Here is a 26548-nt window from a genome sequence, read left to right on the forward strand (position 1 = left end):
TAGGGAATAGTTGAAGCAGCTCATGGCAGTCAAAAGTGACCGTGAGAAGAGCGCAAACACAGAACCTGACCACGACCGGCACACTTTAGCGCGGGAGGTTTTCTTGAAGCTTTTATTTTGGTATTTCCGTTGACCCGTACAATAAATTTGCATATTAGCTAAATATTTAGTTTCCCGTAACATTTAGATTTAACATTTAGCATTTAGATTTAACATTTAGCATTTAGATTTAACATTTAAAATCCTGTTTTAAATATGAAAAGTTACAAATATTTTACTAAATGTTGTAAAAAATGACTCGAAAAAACATGTTTTTGTGAGAGCTAAATGTGGAAAAATGTTGCTGTTAATTTCGGCATGTTTCAGTTTACAAACGGCGCCCCATAGATTCCTTTGTGTCAAAGTAACTGAGGATAAAACACAGAAAAACATTTTCCTGGTCTGGGTTTTTATAGCAGATGACCTTAAAAATATTGTGCAGTAGATCAAAAACAAAGTGAAGCAAAGTTACAGAGGTTTTGATTAGAGACACAGCTAAGCATTTTGCAATAATTTTCAAAAGTTTAAATGTGTTCAGTATTGAACAGCAGAAATGAGGCTTTCTTTTCGGGAGTACGTAAAAAAAACAAAAAAACAAAAACAGCGGCCGACACCATAGACTGTTGGGTAATAAGTAGGGATGGGTTTTGATTCTCGATTATAGAGAGAGAGAGAGAGCTCTACATGAAGTGTGATTTTATCGTGGTGGAAGCAAAACAGCAAAAGTCAGAGGAAATTCGTAACGATGTTTATGTGAAGCGTAGTTTGGATCGTCTTTTACTGCTGGTTCTGTCATGGTCCTGCGACCATGACTCAGTGACTTTATGTTTATGCACTTATTGTTATTACTTTCATTATTATTCATGGCTGTTTTGGGATGGTTTGTGTTTGGGATTTTAGATACTGGGTTTTGGGTTTGTGCTCCCTCTATTGGTCCCTGGTGTTAGTGTTCCCCTGTCTCGTCAGGTTAATCAGGTCCAGCTGTGTCTCCCACCTGTGTGTGATTTCCCAGTGTCTCTCTGTGTATTTATAGTGTGTGTTTGCCTCTGCTCCTCGTCGCGTCGTCTGTGTACATACCCTGTGTTCATACCTGGTGTAATCCTCTGCGTGCTCTCCCTGCTGTTCTCCCTCCATGCTCAGGTTTGCTATTTCTTTGTGTAGTTTATCCCAGTTTAGTTTCGTCCTTAGTTCTGTTGCCATCTCCACTTTGTGTTGCTATTCTCAATAAATCACCTTCACATCCGAGTAAGTGCTGCTTTGAGTCCTCCTTTTCCACTCTCCACACGGCCGCTGCCCCGGACCGTGACAGGTTCAGTCAATATTGCTTGGAGAGAGAAAACCTGCAGCTTCAGAATCAGCGCAAAAAGGACGTAAACACAAAGCGCCTGTCGAAGCTTCAAAATCAGTGAGCTGTCAGCTCTCAGCCCCCACAGCGTGTCCGCGTACGTGCCGTCGAGTGAGAAAGGCGACATCTCACTGATTCGGATCCGTCGGCGGGTCCGCATTTTGTGTTTACGTCTTTGTGTGCAATCCCTGTACCTGCTCTCATTTACTGTTTTAGCTGTTTGGTGGTTGTTGAAATTTTGTGAGGTTAACCTGAGATTCTGGCGTTTTGGGCAAAATAAATTTATATTAAAAAATCAATTCAGGATTTTAATGAATCGATATCACGTTATCCAAGCTAGAATTGATTTTAGTCGATAAATCAATAATCAAAACCCACCCCTACTGGTGTCCTTGATCCAACACAGCTGATTTAAATGGTGTGTTAACCCAGGGTGAGATCTAAAACCCTTTAGGGCTGGAGTTCCCACCCCTGAAGTAAACATGAATATGTTTAAGGAATACTTTCAAATAAAGTGAAAAATAGAATTTTTTTTTCTGTTCTTACCCAGGCAGAGTTATCCAGGTATTGTAGTATAGTATGCTGCAGCATATTTATGCGTGGAGTCAAGTTAGTGCTCTGTGTGTGGGTTATTTAGTGATTCAAAAAAACAACAACACACCATTAAACTTTGATGCACTGATGACTCTTGTTGATTCCTTGAGGCATAAAGGTGAGGCATCCTCCCTCCTGTGGCATCAGCTGGTCTGCAGAAAGAGCAGGAGAACACATATCTTTACCAAGACTGAGCATTTGCATTTAGGTAAAACTAAAGGTACATGCTGCCTTACTGTTTTTGGAAGAACATGTCATGTAACCCCTCCTTACACAGCTGTGGATGCTTTAATACAATTATAAAGTCACATGCTCAGGAAACCTGTTTCATTACTTTAGCCCTGTTGAGGTTCTAGGATTGAACTACATACAAACTTGACTGTCATGATTTCATGTTCTAGATGTCGTCATATCTGAAAGAGATTGGAAAACAATTAAAAACAAGTCGTTTCCTTTGTTGTTGTTTTTCAAACATTGTTTACCAGCAAGCATAAGCCACTGTAAATCCTGCAAGACAATTTTACCGATTTTAGTGCAAATCAAAGAGACTACGGGTGCACTGGAAAGGCAACAACAAGAATATTGCCCTGAAGGTAATCGTTAAGCAGGTGGTGCAGACAGTTGCTTATCTCTATTGACTGCTTTTTACCTAGTTTTCCTTGTTGTTTGTGTTCTTGTCACTTCTGCTAGAATGAGAATATTTATGGACAAGATCATTATGAGATGATACACAATGTCCTGAGGGATTTTCTCTCAGATCTGGATAAAGGCATCTGTGAGCTCCTGGACAGTTCGGGTTGTCATTTCACAGTTACACTTTTATTTGCACCAAAGCTGGTAAAATTGATTCACAATGGTTCCTAAATGGACAGATTGAAATGTAATTGAGTAGGTATTGTACTGTGATCAAGTGCTCTGCTTTTTTTTGAGGAGTGTAAAAGCTAATCTTACTCCACGAGCCGAGCTTTATTCAACTGGTGAAAAAGTTTATGTTTTAGGTTTAGATGCAACCACATATCTAAGGTTGTAGCTCCGAAGCTTTGCAAGAATCATCCTTTGATTAAGCCTCATCATGTTATTGGTTGTTGCGCAGGCCAACAGACAAGTGATTTGCAATCCTGACATTTCACCATGCTCGTGCAACGACAGATAACTTGACTACGCAACACATTTTTAAAAGTATTTATTTATTTTTTACAATTTGTTATTTGCTGATATTAAACGCCGGAAGGTATTTCACTGCTCCGTTCCGCATTCGCTGATGTTAGACGGCGGAGGGTATTTCACTGCTCCGTTCCGCATTCGCTGATGTTAGACGGCGGAGGGTATTTCACTGCTCCGTTCCGCGTTCGCTGATGTTAGACGCCGAAGGGTATTTCACTGCCCCGTTCCGCGTTCGCTGATGTTAGACGCCGAAGGGTATTTCACTGCTCCGTTCCGCGTTCGCTGATGTTAGACGCCGAAGGGTATTTCACTGCTCCGTTCCGCGTTCGCTGATGTTAGACGCCGAAGGGTATTTCACTGCTCCGTTCCGCGTTCGCTGATGTTAGACGCCGAAGGGTATTTCACTGCTCCGTTCCGCGTTCGCTGATGTTAGACGCCGAAGGATATTTCACTGCTCCGTTCCGCGTTCGCTGATGTTAGATGCCGGAGGGTATTTCACTGCTGGGGGTGGGGGGTGGGGGGGCGTATCTCGCTGCTCAACTCCCTAAACAACTCCATCCCTTCACTCACCAGAGCCTGGAACTTCCTAAGCAACCATATCCCTCTAAACAACACCTCCAAAAACGTTATCCGTCCATCTACCACTGCCGGCAACTCCCTAAACAACTCCATCCCTTCACTCACCAGAGCCTGGAACTTCCAAAACAACCCTATCCCTCTAACCAACACCTCCAAAATCTTCATCAATCTAGGCACCAACAACTCCATCTCTCCATCCTCTGTGTCTCCTCTTGTCTGACCTGCAGGTGAGAAACAGGTGTGAGGTGTCAGCTGTCAGGTAGGTGATGAGTGAAGAACAGAACAGAATCCATTTCCTCTTCAAACTGCTGTCAGACATTATCTACTGCACTCTGATCACATCACTCAGACCAGCTGCTTTCTACAAAGTCTCATCAACAACATCTTTAGAAACAAACATCAACAACCAGGAAGCAGCTTCACCTCTGATCACACACTCACTCAACTCTACTCACTCACTTGGAGGATCAACAACTCTTAGGGTGATGATGCAGATGGGATCACCGCCCACATGAGCTCTCTTCCCGCGCTTTGTTCTTGGACTCATACGGACCTCGTATATTCCAGCATGAGCATTTGTCACATTCTTCAGAATCAAAGACACGTCTCCATCCTTCATCTGGCTGTCCTGCAGATCCACCTGGTTCTTAAAAGATGGATGCTGAATTGTAGTATCAGAGTGCCCATCCCGGTACAAAAGGACATATGTTTGATTTCGATCAGCTCTGCTCCACTCTACAGCTGTGATGTTATTTGAAGCTCGACATGACAGAGTGATGTTCTGTCCAGACTCAGCTGTGAAGTTTTTCTTGTCTGAAAGAGGAAACAGCACAAAGAGGTTAACCTTTTCTTCTACAGCAGCCAGTCGGAATGAGAATAAGAGAGATCACTGGCCTAGAGTTTCCTTTCATCCTTTGTGATTCTGTGTCCAGCGACCGCACGATCCGACTACGCATTTTGAGACCTATTACGTCACAGCGTCGCAATGACGGCTGTCCCGAACTGAAGTGTACACCAAATGCGCCGTCGATTTCCCCAAATTTGAAGTTTGGTCTGGTGTACACTTCTTGGTCCCATATATCCCACAATTCATAGCATGGCGGTGGTGTGGATAATTTCGCTGAAAAAAAGCGGCAGATAGCTGAAGTGGGGCGGCCAAAGAGTAAACTTTTTTTTTTTTTTTTGCCTGTCCTGTTTGGCTCTTTTGCCATCAGAATTGTTGTCTAAAGGCGGAGAAAAATGCCCAACGGATTTACTTTACCAAATTGACCATCCCAGCCTTGCCATAATGGTCCATTTGATTCACCTTTTATTGTTTATTTTATTTTCACTTGCTGAATACGGGACAGACTTGACAGGAGGAAAGAAGGGGAGAAAGAAAGAGGGAAAGAGAAACAGCTGAGAATAGGGACGGGGAGAAGGGCAAAAAACAAAAACCAACAGAATAAGCAGAAAAAAAAAGAAAAAAAAATGCATATATCAATCACCTGGATCACCTGTGGAGAAAGAAAAAAGAAAACAAGCAGAAGAGAACAAGAGTAATAGAATAAACAACATCACAATGATATATGGGAATATGACAGTAAATACTAAATATTAAACAGTATTGTGCAGCACATAAGCTCAACAGAACACAGTGTGCTTTGAGGCAGCAGCCAAAAAGGGTGTAGTTTGTGGGTGTGATCACCTGTGTGTACACCTGTGAGCATGGACGCGCTTGTTTTTTTAAAAGGTTCCTTCATGTAACGATCTGCTAGAGGGTGTGGGGGGGCCACAGCCCCGTCCTCCAGGGCATGAAGCAGGTATGGAGGAGATCAAAACTCCAGACATCCAGAGGCCCCCAGAACACAAGAGACCAAGGAAGACCAACAGAGGGGCAGCCGCGCCACTGTCCCAGTAAGAGCTGAGGAGAGTCCGACGGTAAGTGACGGAAGTGACGGACAAGGTAAGCGACCCATGTTGTAGGTGACGTCAGACGCCGGAGATTTTGGCGGAGAAAAAGCAAATGGTAGCATAGAGTTTAACAAAGGTTTTTCAAGCTTCAGTATTACCAAATATACTAATCAATTGTCATATAACTAACAACATCTGTTTTATCATCTCTAACACCCTGGAGGACAACGGGGAGAGTTTAGACGCTCTCCAAGATTACATCGACCGCTGTTTTCAAGATTTAGTAATGCATAAGGCCCAGAGTGCATCTTCCCCGGCCAAAATCGAGACGCCGTCATCGAAGAGAAGTCGCCAGGCAGACTCCCCCGGTACAACATCGCCTGCCGGCAAAGACATCGCAGATATCCTGGAGTCAATCGACAAGCGATTGTCCAGTTTCGATGCGAGGCTGTCCCTGGTGGAGATTTTACACCGGGAATTTAAATCTCTGAGAGAATCCCTGGAATTCAGCCAGCAGCAGGTGGAAACGCTTGCCGCTGAAAATGCCACGCTACGGGAGTCGGTTAAATCTCTCACCGATAACGTGACCCAGCTAAACATTGAAAATAAAAAAATAAAAGAGTCCGTTATCGATCTACAAGCCCGTAGCATGAGCTTGTGTTTTCTGGTATTCCAGAAACTGCCGGAGAGGACGCAGAGGCAACGGTGAAAAACTTCATTAAAATCCACCTGAAGCTGCCGGAGGACACCGTAAAGAACATCGACTTCGATAGAGTACATTGCTTGGGGGGCGCGCGGTCGCGGACCGGGAGACCACGGCCTATTGTGGCCAAATTCAGTCAATTCAAACAGAAGGAACAGTCGAAGAGTCGCGGCAGAGAGCGGAAGGAACGGACTTCAGCGTGAACGACCAGTTCCCCAAAGAGATCCTGGAACGACGCAAGGTCCTGTTCCCAGTTCGACGTAGCTTCATCCAGAAAGGCTCCCGTGCTGTCATCGCCGTGGACCGGCTCTACGTGGACGGACAGCTTTACCGCGACCTCGGCACCACACCGTGGTTATATTAACTGCACTCCAGATAAGAACCCGCTACACTCTTTTCTTATTCATTCACACTCTCTCCTTTAACATGGGTTTAACCTAGTAATATCAATATGATGTCATAGCAGATATAACACCGTCACCCTCCGTCATTGCTTTAATTGGAATGTTTCCGTTTCGTTTCTTTTTTTTTGTTATCGCTCACAGTTCATGTGGTTTCTTTCTTTCTCTTGTCTTTCACTGCTGTGGTCACCTACTTCCCCACTCACCTACAAACAACACCCTCTTTTCTCCATATTTTCACACCACGATCACGCAAACACATCAGCTCAACGGCAGCACATTCACAACAGCCTCACAGCACGCACAGACTTGCAGGACACATAAGCAAACCACGCTTGTTCATATTAGTGAATATTCACACACATAGTCAGACTTATGGAGCCTCTCACCACACTTCTTTTTCTCTTTCTATTTACAAACAAGGGATGTTTCCATATTCTCTCCACCTGTCTAAACGAAACACCCAGCATACTTCATTAGACATACACGCACAATTAAGGGCATGCTGAGGTTTGTCACATGGAATGTAAATGGAGCTGGCACCAGAGGAAAGAGGTTAAAAATATTTAACCAGCTTAAAAAACTACAGGCAGATGTTGTTTTATTACAAGAAACTCACAAACCTGTCACAGGTTCAAACGAACTTAAAACACCTGAGTTTCCTAACGTGTTTGCAGCCGGTTATAATTCTAGACAACGGGGAGTAGCAATTTTAATACATAAAAATGTTAATTTTACAGTACTCGATACAGTTATAGATCCAGAGGGTAGATTTCTAATTATTAAACTATCAATATTGAACAAAAAACTATGTATTGTTAGTATATATGGTCCAAATGTTGATGAACCCTCATTCTTCCACGGTTTTTTTAGTGCACTCTCTGAACACCTTGATTGCACACTCATTCTTGGCGGTGACCTCAACCTTGGACTAAATGAAGAAATGGATAGGCTCAACACAACAGGAACTCAGCGTAATTGGCAGTCCACAAATATAATCAAACAGTATATGAACGACTTTGGTCTTTGCGATGCATGGCGCTCTCTTCACCCCACCAGTAAGGAATATACTTTTTTCTCGCATGTTCATCACTCTTACTCTCGTCTGGATTATTTTTTGGTCAGCAGCTCACTGCTGTGTGACATTTCAGACACTGAGATTCATCCTATAGCTGTCAGCGATCATGCTCCTGTATCTTTAACACTAATGCACAAGAATAATACTACGCCAAGTAAAAACTGGAGATTTAATATATCACTACTTAAAGATGAAGACTTTATTAAATACTTTAAAAAGGAATGGACTTCATATTTAGACTTTAATGACACTCCCGGAATATCTGCTTCTGTTCTATGGGAAGCAGGGAAAGCTGTGATGAGAGGTAAAATAATTTCTTTCTCATCACACAAAAAGAAAGAAGAAAACAAAAATATTCAGGAATTAGAAAAAAACATCAAATCACTAGAAGAAGCCTACGCGTGCAACCAAGATCAGGAAACATTGAACAAAATATGCAAAACAAAACTAGAATTAAATGAAACTATTAATAAAAAAACACAATTCCTTATACAAAGACTTCGCTTGCAGAATTTTGAACACAGTAACAAATCAGGTCGATTTCTAGCTAACCAGCTAAAAATAAATAAAGAAAAAATAACTATATGTGCTGCTAAAGATTTATCGGGAAACACAATATATGATCCTGGAAGAATAAACAACATTTTTAGGGATTTCTATGAAACTTTATACTCACCACAAATAAACCCATCTAAAAATGAAATTGATCTGTTTCTTGACAACGTAACTCTTCCAAAATTACTAGACAGTCAAGCAATGGAACTGGATTCACCACTGACGCCAAGTGAACTCCAGGAAGCCCTGATAAGTATGCCCAATAATAAGGCTCCAGGTCCAGACGGCTTCCCTGCAGAATTCTACAAAGAATTCTGGACAATTTTGGCACCAGTATTCCACAGCATGTTGCAGGAAATCGAGGAAAAGGGCAGACTACCACCAAATATGAATTCTGCCAACATTAGTCTCCTGCTAAAACCAGGCAAAGACCCTTTATTTCCCTCAAGCTATCGTCCAATTTCTCTTTTAAATGTAGACCTTAAAATAATCTGCAAAGCTCTCTCAAAGAGATTAGAGAAAATGACCCCCCTCTTAATTCATCCTGACCAAACTGGTTTCATAAAAGGTCGGCACTCCTCAACAAACACTCGTAGATTACTTAATTTAATAGACTACTCATACGATAAAAACATCGAAACCATAATATTATCTCTAGATGCAGAAAAAGCATTTGACAGAGTTAATTGGAAATTTTTATTCGCAACTTTACACAAATTTGGTTTTGGAAACTCTTTCATAAACTGGATAAGAATATTATACAATTCCCCAACGGCTCGTATCAGAACAAATGACCAGACATCCTCCAGCTTCTGTCTCCTGAGGGGCACCAGACAGGGATGCCCACTCTCCCCTTCACTTTTTGCAATTTTTATCGAACCTCTAGCAGCAGCATTTAGACAGGCTACAACAATTAAGGGCATAAAATGTAAGAACATAGAACATAAAATCAGTCTCTATGCGGATGATGTGTTGCTTTTTCTGCAAAACACACAAACCAACCTCTCTGAGGTAATTACTTTAATAAACTGGTTTTCAAGAGTTTCAGATTATTCAATTAACTGGCCAAAATCTACAGTTCTCCCCATTAACTGCTCCTTCCATAATTCTTCCTCTGCCCCACTGCAATCCGGAAATATTAAATATTTAGGTATTAATGTCTCTCCTAAGCTTTCAGACTTAACTAAATTAAACCACATCCCACTTCTAAAGAAAGTAGAAGGCGATCTGACTAGACCACCACTTCCCCTGCCGTGGTGGTGGGGGGAGATAGGCCTCCAAACCTTGGAGGGCCTGAGATGTCCCCAGAGAGGTGGCGTCTGATACCCAACCTGACATATAGACATACATACAGGCACACACAGATACAAACATCCATTCCCACCCTCATGCTCGCATATGCACTTACTCCACACTCAACCAACGTGGAGACAGACACAAAGAGACGCTGTACACACGATCACACTCCCCAAGCGTACTCTACAGACCGGGTCTAGGCACCCTTGCCCCTGGAGGGGGGAACTGCACCCAGACCCAGGTGGTGTTACCCTTTTCCCTGCGGTGGGGAGAGGCAGACCGCCCCGACTCCGCAGCAGCAGGGAGGCCCCACACCCCAGACCGCAGTCGGACGGCCAACTCCTCCTACTAGCCCTCCCGCTCCAGCAGGTCGCAGAGAATGGGGGTGAGAGAAGACTCCAAACCTCCCTCCACCCGCTCATTGTAGTGTTGATGCATGTGTGTTCTAAGGTGCATTTAAAACCCAGGAGGGCATGGAGCTACCTGCCAGAGAGCAGCAGGTAAGCGCATAGTCCCTCCTGCTAGCCCTCAATGTCTACGTGTATTTAAAATTGAGAGGCAGGCAACGACGCCAGGGGTGAGGTGTACACCCTGATGGTAATTTGGATTCCGTGTATCGTGCCCACCCTCAAGATCCTATATGTATGTGTAATGAGAGTGTGAGTAATGTGAATGTCTAAGTTGTGGGATAAAATTGAGGCAGAGGCAGCCAGAAGGGGACAGAGGGGGGGTAGCCTCCTCTGCACCTTGGTGACATACCCCTACTCCAAGGCCCTGCATGTGTGGGTGGTTGTGGTGGAGTGGGAAGAGGGAGGCAGCTGGAGATGGGGAGGGAAGGAAGGGAGGGGCAAGTGACCCCTCCCTGGGGCCAGCTCCCCCGCTGACCCCAGTAGGCACCCACATACTCCGCGACACGCCAGGGAAAGGGGGCCCAGGCCCATCCAGACCGGGGCCCAGTTCAGCAGCGCCTCCCGGCCCCACAGAGCCCGGGACAGTCCACCCAACCCCACCACAGAGAAAACTGCACCCACCCCACCATCCACTCATCTTCCAGACTACATAAGACAATAGACGCCCAGGCTGAGATCTTCCTCCACCTCTCCTGTATCTCCCCTTCCTGCAGAGAGAGTTCCTGAAGAGAGGAAAGCTCCTGCAAGATGTGACAACCTCCCTCACCAGTTGAAGAGCCCCCCAGGTGGCTCGATGCACCGGCGGCACCCTGCGCCAGGGCTGGGCCCCCATGCACCCGCCCGCCCACAACCCCGGCAACACACCAACCAGGACCCAAGCCCCCGAGGCCCGGCCAGGGCCCCAGCCCAGAGACGGAGCGCCCCCAGAACCTCACGCCCATCCCGGACCCACCCAGGGGCAGCCAGGCTACCAGGTCAGTAACCCACGTTCGTCAGCACAGACCCTCCCCTAGCCCCGCTGCACGCAGCCACGAGGAAACAGTCACCTGAGAGCCAACAGAGCCCTTAACCGGACATGACCGCTACCCCGGGTTGAGCCCCCCAAGGAAGATGCCTCCGGGGAACCCCCCGACGCCCTAAGCCTGTCCCTACCCCCACACCAATCACAACAGTAAAGGCGGGACCAAACTATGACCCCCCCCCCATCCCCACTAGGTGATGGAGCTGAGCAAAGGAGCCCAGAGCAATTGATCTGATGTGGTGGCAGAGGCTGTATCAAGACTAATGTAATCTAATAGATAATTTCTATATTGGTTAGAATTAAGAGTATTTTTATTTTTCCAGTTCATGAGGACTGTTTTCTTGGCTATGCATAGGGCAGTGAAAGCCATATGGGCTATATTCTTTTCTGAAGTGACATTATCTAAGCTGCCCAACAAACACACTAAGGGGGAAGTTGGAATGTTACATTTCAGACACTTTGATAAATCTTCACATATCTCGCGCCAAAACTTCTGAACTGGTGGACAGAACCAAAGAGCGTGGATATAATTGTCCGGTGAATTGGTTTGGCAGTGTGAGCAGTTGTTGGTAGACGTAAAGCCCATCTTGAACATCCGATGACTTGTATAGTGCACTCTATGTAATATTTTGAATTGAATTAATTGAAGACTGGGATTTCTAATTAGATGAAAGGTTTTTAAGCAAATCTGAGACCAGAAGTTTAGGTCTAAGTTAACTGATAAATCCGCTTCCCATTTTGCAATAGGAAGTGATATTGATTCATCTGTTTTAGAAAGCATTCTGTATATTTTGGATAGTAATTTGGGGGTTTTAAGAGTAAGAAATTGAACCACACTTGGTGGTGTTTGTAGTTCAACTTGAAACGGTTTAAATTTCTTTTTTACTATGGATTTAATTTGTTGATATTCTAAAAATCTTTTCTTGTTGATCCCATATTGTGTAACTAGTCCGTCAAATGAAATAAATTCTGTTCCTTCTAGTATATGTTCTAAATATTTGATTCCTTTACCACTCCAATCTGAAAAGTTTATCATATTATTGTTATGTAATATGCAGTGTTGGGTAAGTTACTTTAAAATAGTAACTTAGTTACATTACTAGTTACTTCTCTCAAAAGTAACTCAGTTACTTCAAGTTACTCGTTACTTTCAAAGTAACGAGTTACTAGGGAAAGTAACTTTGGTTTTACTCAGAATTCTCTTGTTAATGTGTTGCTTCCATAACTTTGCCAGTCTTCTAGCTTGTTTACTTGCCACAAGTGCACTGTGCCACCTACCAATAGAAAGGAAAAGATAATGTGCATATTTCCACGAGAGAAATCCCACGCCTAGACCGTCATTGACTGCTGCCATGATTCTAGCCTACGTCACAGCGTCATGCGCGCCTTTTACATCCAACACAAAAACTGCAGTCGTGGTGCTTTCGATTGTACTCAGAACTCGGAAATTCTGCCTTCTGAATAGGAAGATGTAGGTAACACCAGACTGCAGATGAGCTGCATACATGGCTGTACTGGGACAGAAAATTGGCCCGGACATTTTGACTAGAGACCGGCCCACCATTATAGGAAAAATTATAAAGCCTTTGAATGAAAACAAACGCTGTTGTGACAGTGATGTACACTGTTTTGATGGTATATATGCATCAATCTATCAATCGTTTGTTGTAAGATTCAGATAATTATTTTTTAAAAGCTAGACATTTTAAATGAGAATAAGAAAGAAAAGTATTTCTTTGTGCCCACCTCTCCCTGTTAATGCCCTACCTGGCCCCCCTGGCAAAACTTTGCTAGATCCGCACCTGCACAGTTACCAGCTGTCAGCTACCTAAAAAAGGATCCTGGGGTTATTTGTCTCTCAGAAACAGTTCATAACTTCCCTTCAACTCATTCATGTCACCTAAAAGGTAAACCTGTTTCTCCATCACAGCTCTGATGATTCAGTAAGGACATCTCCTGGTTTCATCTTCATGTTTCCCTCTCACCAGATATACAAACCGATATCATGACCAGCAGCTTTTTTGCAGCTGTGGCTCCAGCAAACATCAGCTGATACTAGAAATTAATATTAAATAAATTCTAACAACAGCTGATCAAGATTAAACGTGCTGCTGTTGTTTAGCACGACATCCGCTGGTTTCCTCTTTCGGCGCAAAGTGGGCGATAAACAAACAAGAGAGCCGATCAGCTGATCATTGATCAGTTTTCATGATTGAAGTAGAAACGGGAGAGGGAGGGGGGAGAATGAGAGGAGAAGAGGCAGCTGTGCAGCAAAGACACAGAATAACTCCAGCTTTGTGTCTTTTTCATTGTAGCTGAATTACAGGACAAACTCTGTTCCTTTTCACCTCAATAAGAAACGCGTAATATTTTCTCTGAATACCAGACGGGACGGTTGACAACTCTAATAACTTATGAACAAAATAAGGTTCAACATCATTAACTTCATAGCACCCACCCAGCTGTATAGAAACTCCGTCATGCTAGCTAGCACGCAGTACGGAAAAAGTCAGAATAACGAAAATAAACTCCACCTAAACTTGGTTTATATCTGACCCAGAGAGACTGCAGGTCAGAACTTCTTACCTGAAGTTCAGTTCACACTTGGACCTGCGGCCGCCTCGGGTCTCTTTTCCTTCTGCGTCCCCTTTCTCCAGCCCGAGAACGTGTTTGCGTTCCTGATTTTGGCATAATAACTAGTTACCGTGCTCGTTACCGCAATAATAACGTAGTTACTGTAACGCGTTACTTAATAACGTGTTAGTCCCAACACTGGTAATATGTCAGGGTTGTTCCAGATAGGTGTACGTTTGCATGGGATTAATGAAGACGCCATCAATTTTAGAAACTCCCACAATGTTGTCAGAGAAGAGCTGATGTTGATGCTTTTAAAGCATTCATGTCATTGGATGTTTGAGCTGATAAATGGTAGGTCTGAGATCTCTAGATTATTGCAAAGTGCTTGTTCTACATCTAGCCAAGGTTTATCTAAGAGGGTATGCTTTTGTATAAAAGGCTCTGGGATTTTATGTCTATGTTCTGCAATATTGTGTGGGGTGGAGTCATAGGAAATGACGTAGGCAGAAGTTGGGGGTATCGCGATGCTACTCGAGAAGGGGAGATTTTTCAGTGTTAGTTCTGTTTACCTCGTAAGCTGTGTTCCTGGTTGCCATCCTTCACGGTGATGCTCCGAGTGTTAAGTTCATGACTGGAAGTAAGTTTCCTTAAATATGTTTATTTTCCGATTCTGATGTTGGCCGCGGCTTTAGTTGCATTCTACCGCATTGTAGCACCGCATTTTTTCATCTCGTGACTCGAAGCATGTGCCGCCCGCCGCCGCCATTATGTAGTAATTTTATTCGGCCACACGATGGCGCCAAAGTCCTTTGTTTACAGTTACAGTGGATGTTTCGGATATGTATGACATTCTCACTGTGTTTAATTGTGTCCTTTCTGTGTTTGGAGCAAGAGATGTAAGATTGGCATAGTTCAAATTATATATGTCCTGTTATGTGTATATTCAGATGCATATATTGGTTTATTTCATTTAATCCTTTGTATGTATCTTAGTGAAGCTGTTGCTGTATATATTTACAGTGGGGCAAAAAAGTATTTAGTCAGCCACCGATTGTGCAAGTTCCCCCACTTAAAATGATGACAGAGGTCAGTAATTTGCACCAGAGCTACACTTCAACTGTGAGAGACAGAATGTGAAAAAAAAATCCATGAATCCACATGGTAGGATTTGTAAAGAATTTATTCGTAAATCAGGGTGGAAAATAAGTATTTGGTCAATAACAAAAATACAACTCAATACTTTGTAACATAAGCTTTGTTGGCAATAACAGAGGTCAAACGTTTACTATAGGTCTTTACCAGGTTTGCACACACAGTAGCTGGTATTTTGGCCCATTCCTCCATGCAAATCTTCTCGAGAGCAGTGATGTTTTGGGGCTGTCGCAGAGCAACACGGACTTTCAACTCCCGCCACAGATTTTCTATGGGGTTGAGGTCTGGAGACTGGCTAGGCCACTCCAGGACTTTCAAATGCTTCTTACGGAGCCACTCCTTTGTTGCCCGGGCGGTGTGTTTTGGATCATTGTCATGTTGGAAGACCCAGCCTCGTTTCATCTTCAAAGTTCTCACTGATGGAAGGAGGTTTTGGCTCAAAATCTCACGATACATGGCCCCATTCATTCTGTCCTTAACACGGATCAGTCGTCCTGTCCCCTTGGCAGAAAAACAGCCCCATAGCATGATGTTTCCACCCCCATGCTTCACAGTAGGTATGGTGTTCTTGGGATGCAACTCAGTATTCTTCTTCCTCCAAACACGACGAGTTGAGTTTATACCAAAAAGTTCTACTTTGGTTTCATCTGACCACATGACATTCTCCCAATCCTCTGCTGTATCATCCATGTGCTCTCTGGCAAACTTCAGACGGGCCTGGACATGCACTGGCTTCAGCAGCGGAACACGTCTGGCACTGCGGGATTTGATTCCCTGCCGTTGTAGTGTGTTACTGATGGTGACCTTTGTTACTTTGGTCCCAGCTCTCTGCAGGTCATTCACCAGTTCCCCCCGTGTGGTTCTGGGATCTTTGCTCACCGTTCTCATGATCATTTTGACCCCACGGGGTGAGATCTTGCGTGGAGCCCCAGATTGAGGGAGATTATCAGTGGTCTTGTATGTCTTCCATTTTCTGATGATTGCTCCCACAGTTGATTTTTTCACACCAAGCTGCTTGCCTATTGTAGATTCACTCTTCCCAGTCTGGTGCAGGTCTACAATACTTTTCCTGGTGTCCTTCGAAAGCTCTTTGGTCTTGGCCATGGCGGAGTTTGGAGTCTGACTGTTTGAGGCTGTGGACAGGTGTCTTATACAGATGATGAGTTCAAACAGGTGCCATTCATACAGGTAACGAGTGGGGGACAGAAAAGCTTCTTACAGAAGACGTTACAGGTCTGTGAGAGCCAGAGATTTTCCTTGTTTGAGGTGACCAAATACTTATTTTCCACCCTGATTTATGAATAAATTCTTTACAAATCCTACCATGTGGATTCATGGATTTTTTTTCACATTCTGTCTCTCACAGTTGAAGTGTACCTCTGGTGCAAATTACTGACCTCTGTCATCATTTTAAGTGGGGGAACTTGCACAATCGGTGGTTGACTAAATACTTTTTTGCCCCACTGTATATACTCATGGCAACTTGTTTGTTACTACAGACTGCTGGCAACACTGAGCATCTAGGTGGCAATAAAACAGCTGGCGGTGACAACCCAGCAAAGTGGAAGCCTGTTGTCTTTCTTCCTGTATCCTGACCGATACACCATCTTGTTAGCTGCTGAACCTAAAAGAACTAGCCCTCACCAAGTACTCCTCAACAGTTTTAGCCATCCTGAGATAAACTGAAGCCTGTTGGCTAAGAAGTAGTGCTGAAAGTTATATGGGTAGACATTTCCATCTAGCCAGATCATCTTCTACCTTCTGTAAAAGTGGGATATGGTTTAATTTAGTTAGATCTGCAAGCTTGGGAGAAACATTAATACCTAAATATTTTATATTTCCCGATTGCAGTGGTGTAGAAGAGGAATTATGGAGGGAGCAATTAATCGGTAGGACTGTAGATTTTGGCCAGTTAATTTTGTAATCTGATATTCTTGCAAAAGAGTTTATCAATTCAATCACCCCAGAGATATTGGTTTGTGAATTTTGGAGAAAGAGTAACACATCATCTGCATAAAGGCTGATTTTATGTTCCATGTTCTTGCATTTTATGCCCTTAATTACTGAATTCTGTCTAATTGCTGCTGCTAGTGGTTCAATAAAAATTGCAAACAGTGAAGGGGAGAGTGGGCATCCTTGCCTGGTGCCCCTCAAGAGACAGAAGCTGGAGGATGTCTGGTCATTTGTTCTAACACAAGCTGTTGGGGAATTATATAATATTTTTAACCAGTTTATGAAAGAGGATCCAAAACCAAATTTGTGTAAAGTTGCAAATAGAAATTTCCAGTTAACTCTGTCAAATGCTTTTTCTGCGTCTAAAGAGAATATTGTAGTTTCTAGGTTTTTACTGTATGAGTAGTCTATCAAATTAAGTAATCTACGTGTATTTGTTGATGAGTGCCTACCTTTTATGAAACCAGTTTGGTCAGGGTGAATTAAGAGGGGGGTTATTTTCTCCAGTCTCTTTGAGAGAGCTTTGCAGATTATTTTAAGGTCTACATTTATAAGGGATATTGGACAATAGCTTGAGGGATATACAGGGTCTTTGCCTGGTTTTAGCAGGAGATTAATGTTTGCAGAATTCATATTTGATGGAAATCTGCCCTTTTCTTTGATTTCCAATAACGTTCTGGAAATCAAGGTGGACTAAGTGTGACTGACTTGTCACTTAGTCACTTCTAATGCTGAGGGGAGGTAAGTGACGGAAGTGACGGACAAGGTAAGTGACTCATGTACTAACTGATGTCAAACGATTTTGGCGGAAAATTAAAGCAAATGGTAGTTTAGATTTGAACAAATTCATTTAAGCTTCAGTATTACCAAATACACTTATCAATTGTCTTATAACTAACACTATTTGTCTAAATAATCTCCAACACCCTGGAGAACAACGAGGAGAGTTTAGAGACTCTCCAAGATTATATTGATCAGTGCTTTCAGGATCTTGTGATGAAGAAGACCCCGTGTGCAGCTTCCCCGGCCAAACCTGAGATGCCGTCGTCGAAAAGACAACGCCCGGCAGATTCCCCCGGCTCAACATCACCAGCCGGCAAAGATATTGCCGACATATTGGAGTCAATCGACAAGCGATTGTCCAGTTTCGACGCAAGGCTGTCCTTGGTGGAGATTCTTCACCGAGAATTTAAATGCTTGCGAGAATCCCTGGAGTACAGCCAGCAGCAGGTGGAAACGCTTGCTGCTGAAAATGCCACGCTAAGGGAGTCGGTGAAATGTCTCACAGATAATGTTACCCAGCTCAATAGAGAAAATAAAAAAATAAAAGAAACAGTTATCGATCTACAAGCTCGTAGCATGCGTGATAATCTGGTATTTTCTGGTATTCCAGAAGCCGCTGGAGAGGACGCGGAGACCACGGTAAAACGCTTCATCAAAACCCACCTGAAGCTGCCGGAGGACACTGTGAAGAACATCGACTTCGATCGGGTGCATCGCCTCGGCCCCATTCGGGCTACGGCCGGGAGACCACGTCCTATCGTGGCCAAATTCGGCCACTTCAAACAAAAGCAACATGTGAAAAGCCGCGGCAGGGAATTAAAAGGAACGGACTTCAGCGTGAACGACCAGTTCCCCAAAGAGATCTTGGAACGACGCAGGGTCCTCTTCCCAATCCGACGCGGCTTCATCCAGAAGGGCTCCCGCGCTGTCATCGCTGTGGACCGGCTGTACGTGGACGGACAGCTCCACCGCGACCCCAACATCACTCCGTGGCTGTATTAACTTCACACCAGATAAGAATCAGCTACACCATTTCCCTATCCACTCACACTAACTTGCATTAACATCTGTTTAACTTACCAGTATCAAATCGCATCTTAAAGTGTGATTTCATAGCAGAATTAACACCGTCACTCTCCGTCAGTGATTTAATTGGAATGTTTACGTTTTGTTTTTGTTTTTTTTCTTCTCATTTTTTTTCCTCTTTTTTCCCCCTCTTGGTTTTATGCTGCTCACCCCTGTCCTTGGTTTCTTTCTTTATTCCTTTCACTGCCTCGATCACCTGCTTCGACACTCATCCACAAACATCCTTTATTTCGACACATACGCGAAAGGAAGCCCTGATGAGTATTCCCAATAATAAGGCTCCAGGTCCAGACGGCTTTCCTGCAGAATTCTACAAAGAATTCTGGTCGATTCTAGCACCAGTTTTCGAAGAGTAAACTTTTAAAAGTAAGTACTGAATATTATGTCACTTATTTGTGTGCAAATGTTTAATAACGAAGAACATTAAAACATTACTGTTGGCCACATGTCAGCAAAGTTATGTGACATTAGCGATGTTAGTACTAACGTGGTTTTAAAGCCTTTACTTTAAAATATACGCCGTTTGATAGTTGACTTTAATCATGCAGAGAATCTGATGATTTCATGGATAATTAAAGTCAGTCATATATCCACAAACACAACAAGCTGAAAGTCAGTGATGCTGGTCGTTTTGCAGTCCTGAATATGACGGTACAAGCAGGATCCACTGCACTGTTAATGTTAGCTATGTTATATTGCTGCCTCTGTTGGGTGGCATCGAGCCAAACGGACTTTAACGTGTGTTTGAACGAGCTGACGGTTCACTCGTTAAGCTGAAAGAAAGATGCTTTAATCACAGGAGTCACACATGTGTCCACTGTACCATCTGGGAACTCTTCTTGTTTAGCACTCGTAATAACACAAACACTAAATCCTCCTGTGCTGTTTTGTAGCAGTGTGTACACCTGAGACTTTCACCTGTCTGTCTGTCCTGCACTCGCTCTCTGTTTCTTTCTCTCTGATTGTGTAATAAAAGTATGAACATGTATTTATAAGTGACACTTGTGTTTGAATCCTGCAGCTTATCACACATTTGATTTCCATGTGTGACAACTGCAAGTGTCCAGAGTGAGGACAGACTGAGGGACCCACTGCTGCACATCATCTGTGAGGCTTTGCACCCCTGATGATCCACCAGGACAAACTCAGCAGTGTGTGAGGAAGAGGAGGAGGAAGAGCCAGCAGCAGCTGACAGATGGAGAGAATAGACAGACTGTTCCCTGTTTGTGAAGGACTGCTAGGAAAGTTTAACATAACTAATTGTCTGTCCTGAATCAGTCTTGTTAGGTAATGTTCAAATAATTTGATCATTCCAGTGTTTTCAGTGTGGGAGAAAGTACTCAGGGCCTTCAAGTTACACACTATGAAAGGCAGCAACAAGTTTAATGTTCAGAAACCTAAAGTATGTATCAGCAGCAGAATGGAGCTAAAAATAAATGTTTGTTTCAGTTCTATGAAGCTTTGAGTATTTTGGATTAGTAGCACTGCTGTGTTTGTTGCATCATATTGCTGTAATTGTTTATATGCTTTATATATTCTGAGGTAAGTTGATCTATAGTGTTACATCATATTCTTTAAGGATGTTATGTGTTTGTGTACTTTCTGCCCAGTTTGACCCATTTAGCAGAAGTCAGCCTGTTTAAGGCTCTGATATCTATTCTGTATGACTTAAAGCAGTTATGACATGGTCTGATTTTCTCACCCAATAAAGGAATATTTCATATATCAGTCTACTCTTCATTCTATCAGAAACAGTTTTCACAGCTCATACATTTTCTTTTCACACATATATGTAAGCATTGAGCCAAATGTAATGATGTCAACATATTAAAAGAACAATATTTGTCTCTTATATATAATACATCTGTATATCCACTGTCAGAGATACTTGTGTTTGAGTGAAGATTTAAGGTGATAGGAAATATAGACTGAGTTCAAGCTCACTGCTGTGAGTTCCTTTCATATCAAAAATCCTTGAAAGAGTAGTTGTCAAACAGCTAACAGATCATCTGCAGAGGAATGGTTTATTTGAAGAGTTTCAGTCAGGTTTCAGAGCTCATCACAGCACAGAAACAGCTTTAGTGAAGGTTACAAATGATCTTCTTATGGCCTCTAACAGTGGACTCATCTCTGTGCTTGTCCTGCTAGACCTTAGTGCAGCATTCGATACTGTTGACCATAATATCCTATTAGAGCGATTAGAACATGCTGTAGGTATTACAGGTACTGTGCTGCAGTGGTTTGTATCATATCTATCTAATAGACTCCAGTTTGTGCATGTAAATGGAGAGTCCTCTTCACACACTGAGGTTAATTATGGAGTTCCACAGGGTTCAGTGCTAGGACCAATTCTGTTTACATTATACATGCTTCCCTTAGGCAGCATCATTAGAAGACATAGCATACATTTTCACTGCTATGCAGATGAAACGCAGCTCTATCTATCCATGAAGACAGATAACACACACCAATTAGTTAAACTGCAGGAATGTCTTAAAGACATAAAGACCTGGATGGCCGCTAACTTTCTGCTTCTTAATTCAGATAAAACTGAGGTTATTGTACTCGGCCCTGAAAAGCCTAGAAATATGGTATCTAAGCAGATTCTTACTCTGGATGGCATTACCTTGGCCTCCAGTAACGCTGTGAGGAACCTTGGAGTCATTTTTGACCAGGACATGTCCTTCAATGCACATATTAAACAAATATGTAAGACTGCTTTCTTCCATTTGCGCAACATCTTTAAAATTAGAAATATCCTGTCTCAGAGTGACGCTGAAAAACTAGTTCATGCATTCATTACTTCCAGGCTGGACTACTGTAATTCTTTTATGTAATGGGGAAGGCTTTAGGACCCAGGGGACCCAGGGTATAAAAGAGGAAGTAGCAGCAGGTGCTTTTCATTTCCACTGACAGAGCAGAAAAATGGATGTGAGTAGGTGAAGAGCCTGAGAAGTTTTAATTGTCTGCTACACAAACAGTTGTTTTAAACCTCTACAGCAGAGGTTCGAGGTACAGGCTGTTTTTCTTTCAGTGCTTTTTTCTTTTTTAAATTTGTTGAAATGTATTTGATGTTTATTGTATTTTATGTTTTTAGTAGTGATTTTAGAAGATAAGCCAAGATAAGCCAGGTGTGCAGCAAACACAGTTGTCTGCTGGAGGTATGTTAACTTAATATATTTGACATTAAAAAAAGTATATTTATGCACTATAATCTAATTTATATTGTATGGCCTCCTGCAGGGCAGGCTGCACATGTGAATTTGTCACTGTTTTTTCCTCCTCCTTTTTGTTGCGTTTTTGGTTTTAGTAGGGTCACCTTTTAAACCTGTTTGTTTTTTATGGCAGGTTTGTTTTTATTTCTACTGGGCTGGTGCAATATTAGTCGGGCAATGTGCAATCCCTGGGCTGGGCTCTTACCTTAGGGGAAGTAGGTCTTTTAGAGGGGCTCCGTGTGGATTTGCAGTGAATAATTTTTATTAAGAGTGATTTTAGTGCCACCGATTATTGCCTGAACTAAAACACTTAGTGCATGCGATAAGCGTTCTGTTGAGCTCGTATTTATTTGGGGTGGATTTGTTTCTTTTAAAGCAACGAGCATCTGGGACCACCGGGGTAGAGCAAGCCCTCAGGTGATAGTTGCATTGCTGGCAGGTTGCACCAATAAGACTATCTTGTGGTTGTTAGTGACCTCTTCCATTTTGATGTTTTAGGCTTTTTTTGCAAACCCTTTGTGTTCTTTTAAAATAATAAATTTTAACATATCTGACTGATATTGACCCTCTTGTCCTGTTTATTCTGGGCTCGTTCCTGTGAGAGCTTTGGGCCTGAAAGTTTGCACAAGTAGTATAGAGGCCCTTAGTGGTTACTCTGTGGCTTTTACTCGCTACATTTATATCAGGATGTCCTAAAAACTCGCTGAAAAGCCTTCAGCTAATCCAAAATGCTGCAGCAAGAGTCCTGACAGGGACTAGAAAGAGAGAGCATATTTCTCCTGTTTTGGCTTCCCTTCATTGGCTTCCTGTTAAATCCAGAATTGAATTCAAAATCCTGCTCCTCACATACAAGGTCTTAAATAATCAGGCCCCATCTTATCTTAATGACCTTGTAGTACCATATCACCCTATCAGAGCACTTCGCTCTCGCTCTGCAGGCCTACTTGTTGTTCCTAGAGTATTTAAAAGTAGAATGGGAGGCAGAGCCTTCAGTTTTCAGGCCCCTCTTCTGTGGAACCAACTTCGGGAGACAGACATCATCTCTACTTTTAAGATTAGGCTTAAAACTTTCCTTTTTGATAAAGCATATATTTAGGAATGGAGCAGGTGACCCTAAATCCTCCCTTAGTTATGCTGCAATAGACGTAGGCTGATTCCCATGATGCATTGAGTTTTTCTTCTCCAGTCACCTTTCTCACTCCCTATGTGTTAATAGACCTCTCTGCATTAAATCATATCTGTTATTAACCTCTGTCTCTCTTCCACAGCATGTCTTTATCCTGTTTTCCTTCTTTCACCCCAACTGGTTGCAGCAGATGGCCCCGCCCCTCCCTGAGCCTGGTTCTGCCGGAGGTTTCTTCCTGTTAAAAGGGAGTTTTCCCTTCCCACTGTCGCTAAAGTGCTTGCTCATAGGGGGTCATATGATTGTTGGAATTTTTCTCTGTATTTATTATTGTGCGATCTACTGTACAATATAAAGCGCCTTGAGGCGACTGTTGTGATTTTGCGCTATATAAATAAAATTGAATTGAATTAATATATCATAATCTGACAATACATATATTGGCCATATTTACATTACCAAAGGGAGATGACTTTAGTCTCATGAACAACGTTAGTTAACTGCTATTTACTAACTAATCTTAGAATGAGTGTCGGTACAGAAACGAAGCCCAACAATCATGTTGTTACAGTCCCGTGGACTCAGCCTCAGATACTAAACTAATCAAAGTGATGTCATGAAAAAAAAGAATGAAAACCAAATTTTTTCTCCTTCATTTCTGTCAGACAATGCTGTATGAAACGTTTCTCGCGGTTAGTATCATGGTTGCTAGGCAAGCTGAGCAGCACATCAAAGGCTAGTCCGTCCCATTTCACAAGCCTCTCACTTCCACACTTCTCGTACTTCCTAATACGCGCCGTATCTTGTACGCGAACTGCGCGTACTCCGAAGCGTGCAGTCGCTGGATTGGGACACAGCAGTGCCAGTCCTGCACTCTGTCTGCAAAGATGGATGCTGTTTGGTCAGATCTGTCTTGCTTTCCCAGCACATAAAGATATAATCTTTCTCCAGGTTTGCTCCACTCCAGGCCATTGATGGTTTTGTTACCACCCAAAACTCGACATGACAAAGTGGCATTTTCACCATACACTGCAGTAATATCTATCTGTTCTGAAAGGGAGAAATTTTCGCATTTGACAGAGTTCTGATGGTCTCTGCTGAACCTAATATAATGTTAAGTAATGCGGCTGCCTCACTTAACCTACTAGCACAGCTTTCCCAAACTCCTGGGCCCCAGACCACTTCAAGTCTGTGAGTCGTTTGGTGCTGGGCCGCAAGAGTTGAGACTCGGGTGTGAAATTTATGGTTTTCAGGGGTTTTATCTTTTTTTTTTTTTAAATCATTTTTTTTATAGTTTTTATTGTTAACTTTGTTTCCCTGGGTCTTTTCCCTTGTGTTATGAATCTTTTTTTATTTATTTATTTATTTTGGTCCTGTACTGGTTTTATTTTGTTATATTTCTGCAACATCTTAAAGGCCGCTCCGGGAAAATATTGTCGGACATAAACCAGTCTGAGGTGCAAAAAGAGGTTGGGGATCACTGTACTAGCAGGTTGCTTAGTAGACATCTGTGTAGTGGTTTGAAATGTATCACTTTTTTCTTCAGTTTCCTTGTCGGGAAACAACTTCCTGTTCAGCTAAAATGCCTCAGGTTTCAGTCAAGAGCATGACTGCGTTTCAGTAGCGTGCGTAAGAACATATGCCTCAGTGTAAACCATATATATATATATATATATATATATATATATATATATATATATATAATTTTGTGTAATATACTGGGATATTTAAAGTTAAAGCCATGTTTTTAAATTTTGTAACTTTGTAATATTTTTTCTTGATGCATGATTTACTTAAATCAAGTGTCTAGTGGTTCAGAAGAATATAGTGTCTCTAGTAGTTCTTATCAGGGCTTTAAATTCTAGAATTCTATCCAGATTGTTGAGGTAACTAGTTCAGATCTCTTGTACAGAGGCTTTCATCATTGGTCAGTGTTGTGGATTAGACATTTATTTAAAAAAACATGTCACAACACTGTTCATATAAATCCATATGTAGTTGGTGTGAGATTATAATATTATTTTATGCCATGTTAGACCCCTAATTAAAGATTGTGAATTATTATGTAGTTTTAGTTTGCATTATTCTCCTGAATTAGAAGAAGAATTAGAAGAAGGCTTTTATGATAAGGTGGGGGCCACTAGAGGCTATAAGAGTTTGATCAATGCTCCACCATTTTGAGATCTGATGCTGTCTGCGTACGGTGTCCATCTCGCACGCGTGTGTTCATTAAAATCATTGTTTGACTCAACCCGGCCGGACCAGTGTTGTTATTGTGGTTTTTCCTCTTGTGTCCATCCCCAATATTTGAATCCATAACATTGGGCTGTAACAAAACTATTTATTAATTCCATAAAACATGTAGAATTGACATCACTGCGTAGAGAGGAATAATCTCATTAAATGCCTGTCCTCATATTCCCTCTCTCCTCAGGCCTTCTATTCTCGTTTTCCGCCTCTCTCCTGGCGTCTCTGGTGGGAGGGGTTTGTGAGGAAAACGAGTCAGGTTGAAAGGAATTGGATTAGTCCCACTCGCCAGAGGTCCGAGCAAAGGATTCTTTTTTTCCCCTTCTGTTTTTTTCTCTCCTCCCCACACCCTTTCAAAGCTTAGGCAATGTTTGAAGGTGAACGTCTTAAATCTAATGAATCTAATTAAAAAACTGGTGACTATTCTCTTCCTGAAGTCTTGAGACCCCATTTTCAATCGACCCGAAAGTTTTGATACAACTTTCATAAAACTTGCTGATAAACTAATTTAGGCGAGTGAACTTAATGAATTCTTGTTTCTTTTACAATATTAGAAAATTCAGTTTTAAACTCTCACCTGGAAAGATCAACAGTGCCCCAACCAATAAGGTGAAGAAGACAAGTGACGCAGTTCTTTCAGCTGTCATTTCCTTCTTTTTTGTTTTCCTCCTTCAGCTGTTAAAAAACAAAAAACTTCCTTAAGAACAGATACTTCACGACAGATGAGCTGTTTCATATAAACGTAATAAATTATGTTTCAATACCTAAAATCGGAACCCAATTTGGCTCGTTCGTGTTTCACAGTCGACCAAAAGCTAAATACTAACTCAACAATTGAGTGCGCAGATGTATACTGTAACCTAATACCTTCCTCCCACGTGACCTGACACCTGTACAGATTTCATTGAATATCATCTCTCACTCAAGGTGTGGCCTGATCCCAGGTGCAGGCATCTGCAGAGGGGGGAGCTAGAGGGGCTTGAGCACCCGCCCCTTTCCTGATGGGTGCCCAAAGTGCCCTTTTGTTGAGGCAACTTAAAAAAAAAAATAATAATTTTAATGTGTGTGTGCGTGCGGAGTCCTCTTTGTAGTGATGTGACGTTCTGTATCGAGGCTTCGAAGCTTGTGTCGAGTAATGGAGGGGGCGTTTCCGCGATGCGCGTATCAGGCTTGCTTCATTTATGGGAGGAGCTGAAAATGATGACGTCCGAAGCCTTGCTGCCCGGCTGTACCACGTGACTGGTTCATGAAGCGGTTCGAACTTTGACAGCGCTATAAACAATGTTCAGACTTCATTCAAAAATGTGGGTGTTTGATGGAGAGTTGCGGTTAGT

General features: G+C 42.5%; 1 protein-coding gene across 2 annotated transcripts; it reads right to left on the reverse strand.

The window, feature by feature from the left end:
* Nucleotides 1–2079: 2079 nt before the first annotated feature.
* On the reverse strand, nt 2080–26098 carry LOC120736335. 2 transcript variants are annotated; one of them, XM_040036380.1, is made up of 4 exons: nt 25979–26098; nt 25792–25889; nt 4177–4534; nt 2080–3942 (listed from the first exon to the last, which is right to left on the reverse strand). In XM_040036380.1, the coding sequence occupies exons 2-4, from the start codon at nt 25859–25861 to the stop codon at nt 3891–3893; spliced, it is 480 nt and encodes a 159-aa protein (XP_039892314.1). In that variant the 5' UTR covers nt 25862–25889; nt 25979–26098; the 3' UTR covers nt 2080–3890. The 2 variants fall into 2 exon arrangements, with proteins under 2 accessions (XP_039892314.1, XP_039892313.1); XM_040036379.1 differs by having other exon boundaries at nt 4181–4534; nt 25979–26095.
* Between the last annotated feature and the right edge of the window lie 450 nt (nt 26099–26548).

The sequence above is a fragment of the Simochromis diagramma genome, unplaced genomic scaffold (assembly GCF_900408965.1).
Source record: "Simochromis diagramma unplaced genomic scaffold, fSimDia1.1 OVJJ01000703.1, whole genome shotgun sequence".
NCBI classification, from domain to species: domain Eukaryota; kingdom Metazoa; phylum Chordata; class Actinopteri; order Cichliformes; family Cichlidae; genus Simochromis; species Simochromis diagramma.

Excerpts from the sequence above, each read along its gene's own strand:
- LOC120736335 (XM_040036379.1), bottom strand. The coding sequence starts at position 25,861 with ATGACAGCTGAAAGAACTGCGTCACTTGTCTTCTTCACCTTATTGGTT. Across the intron at positions 4,535-25,791 it reads GGCACTGTTGATCTTTCCAG|ACAAGAAAAACTTCACAGCT; the intron begins GTGAGAGTTTAA and ends TTCCTCTTTCAG. Across the intron at positions 3,943-4,180 it reads AAGAGTTGTTGATCCTCCAA|GTCAGACAAGAGGAGACACA; the intron begins GTGAGTGAGTAG and ends TCTCACCTGCAG.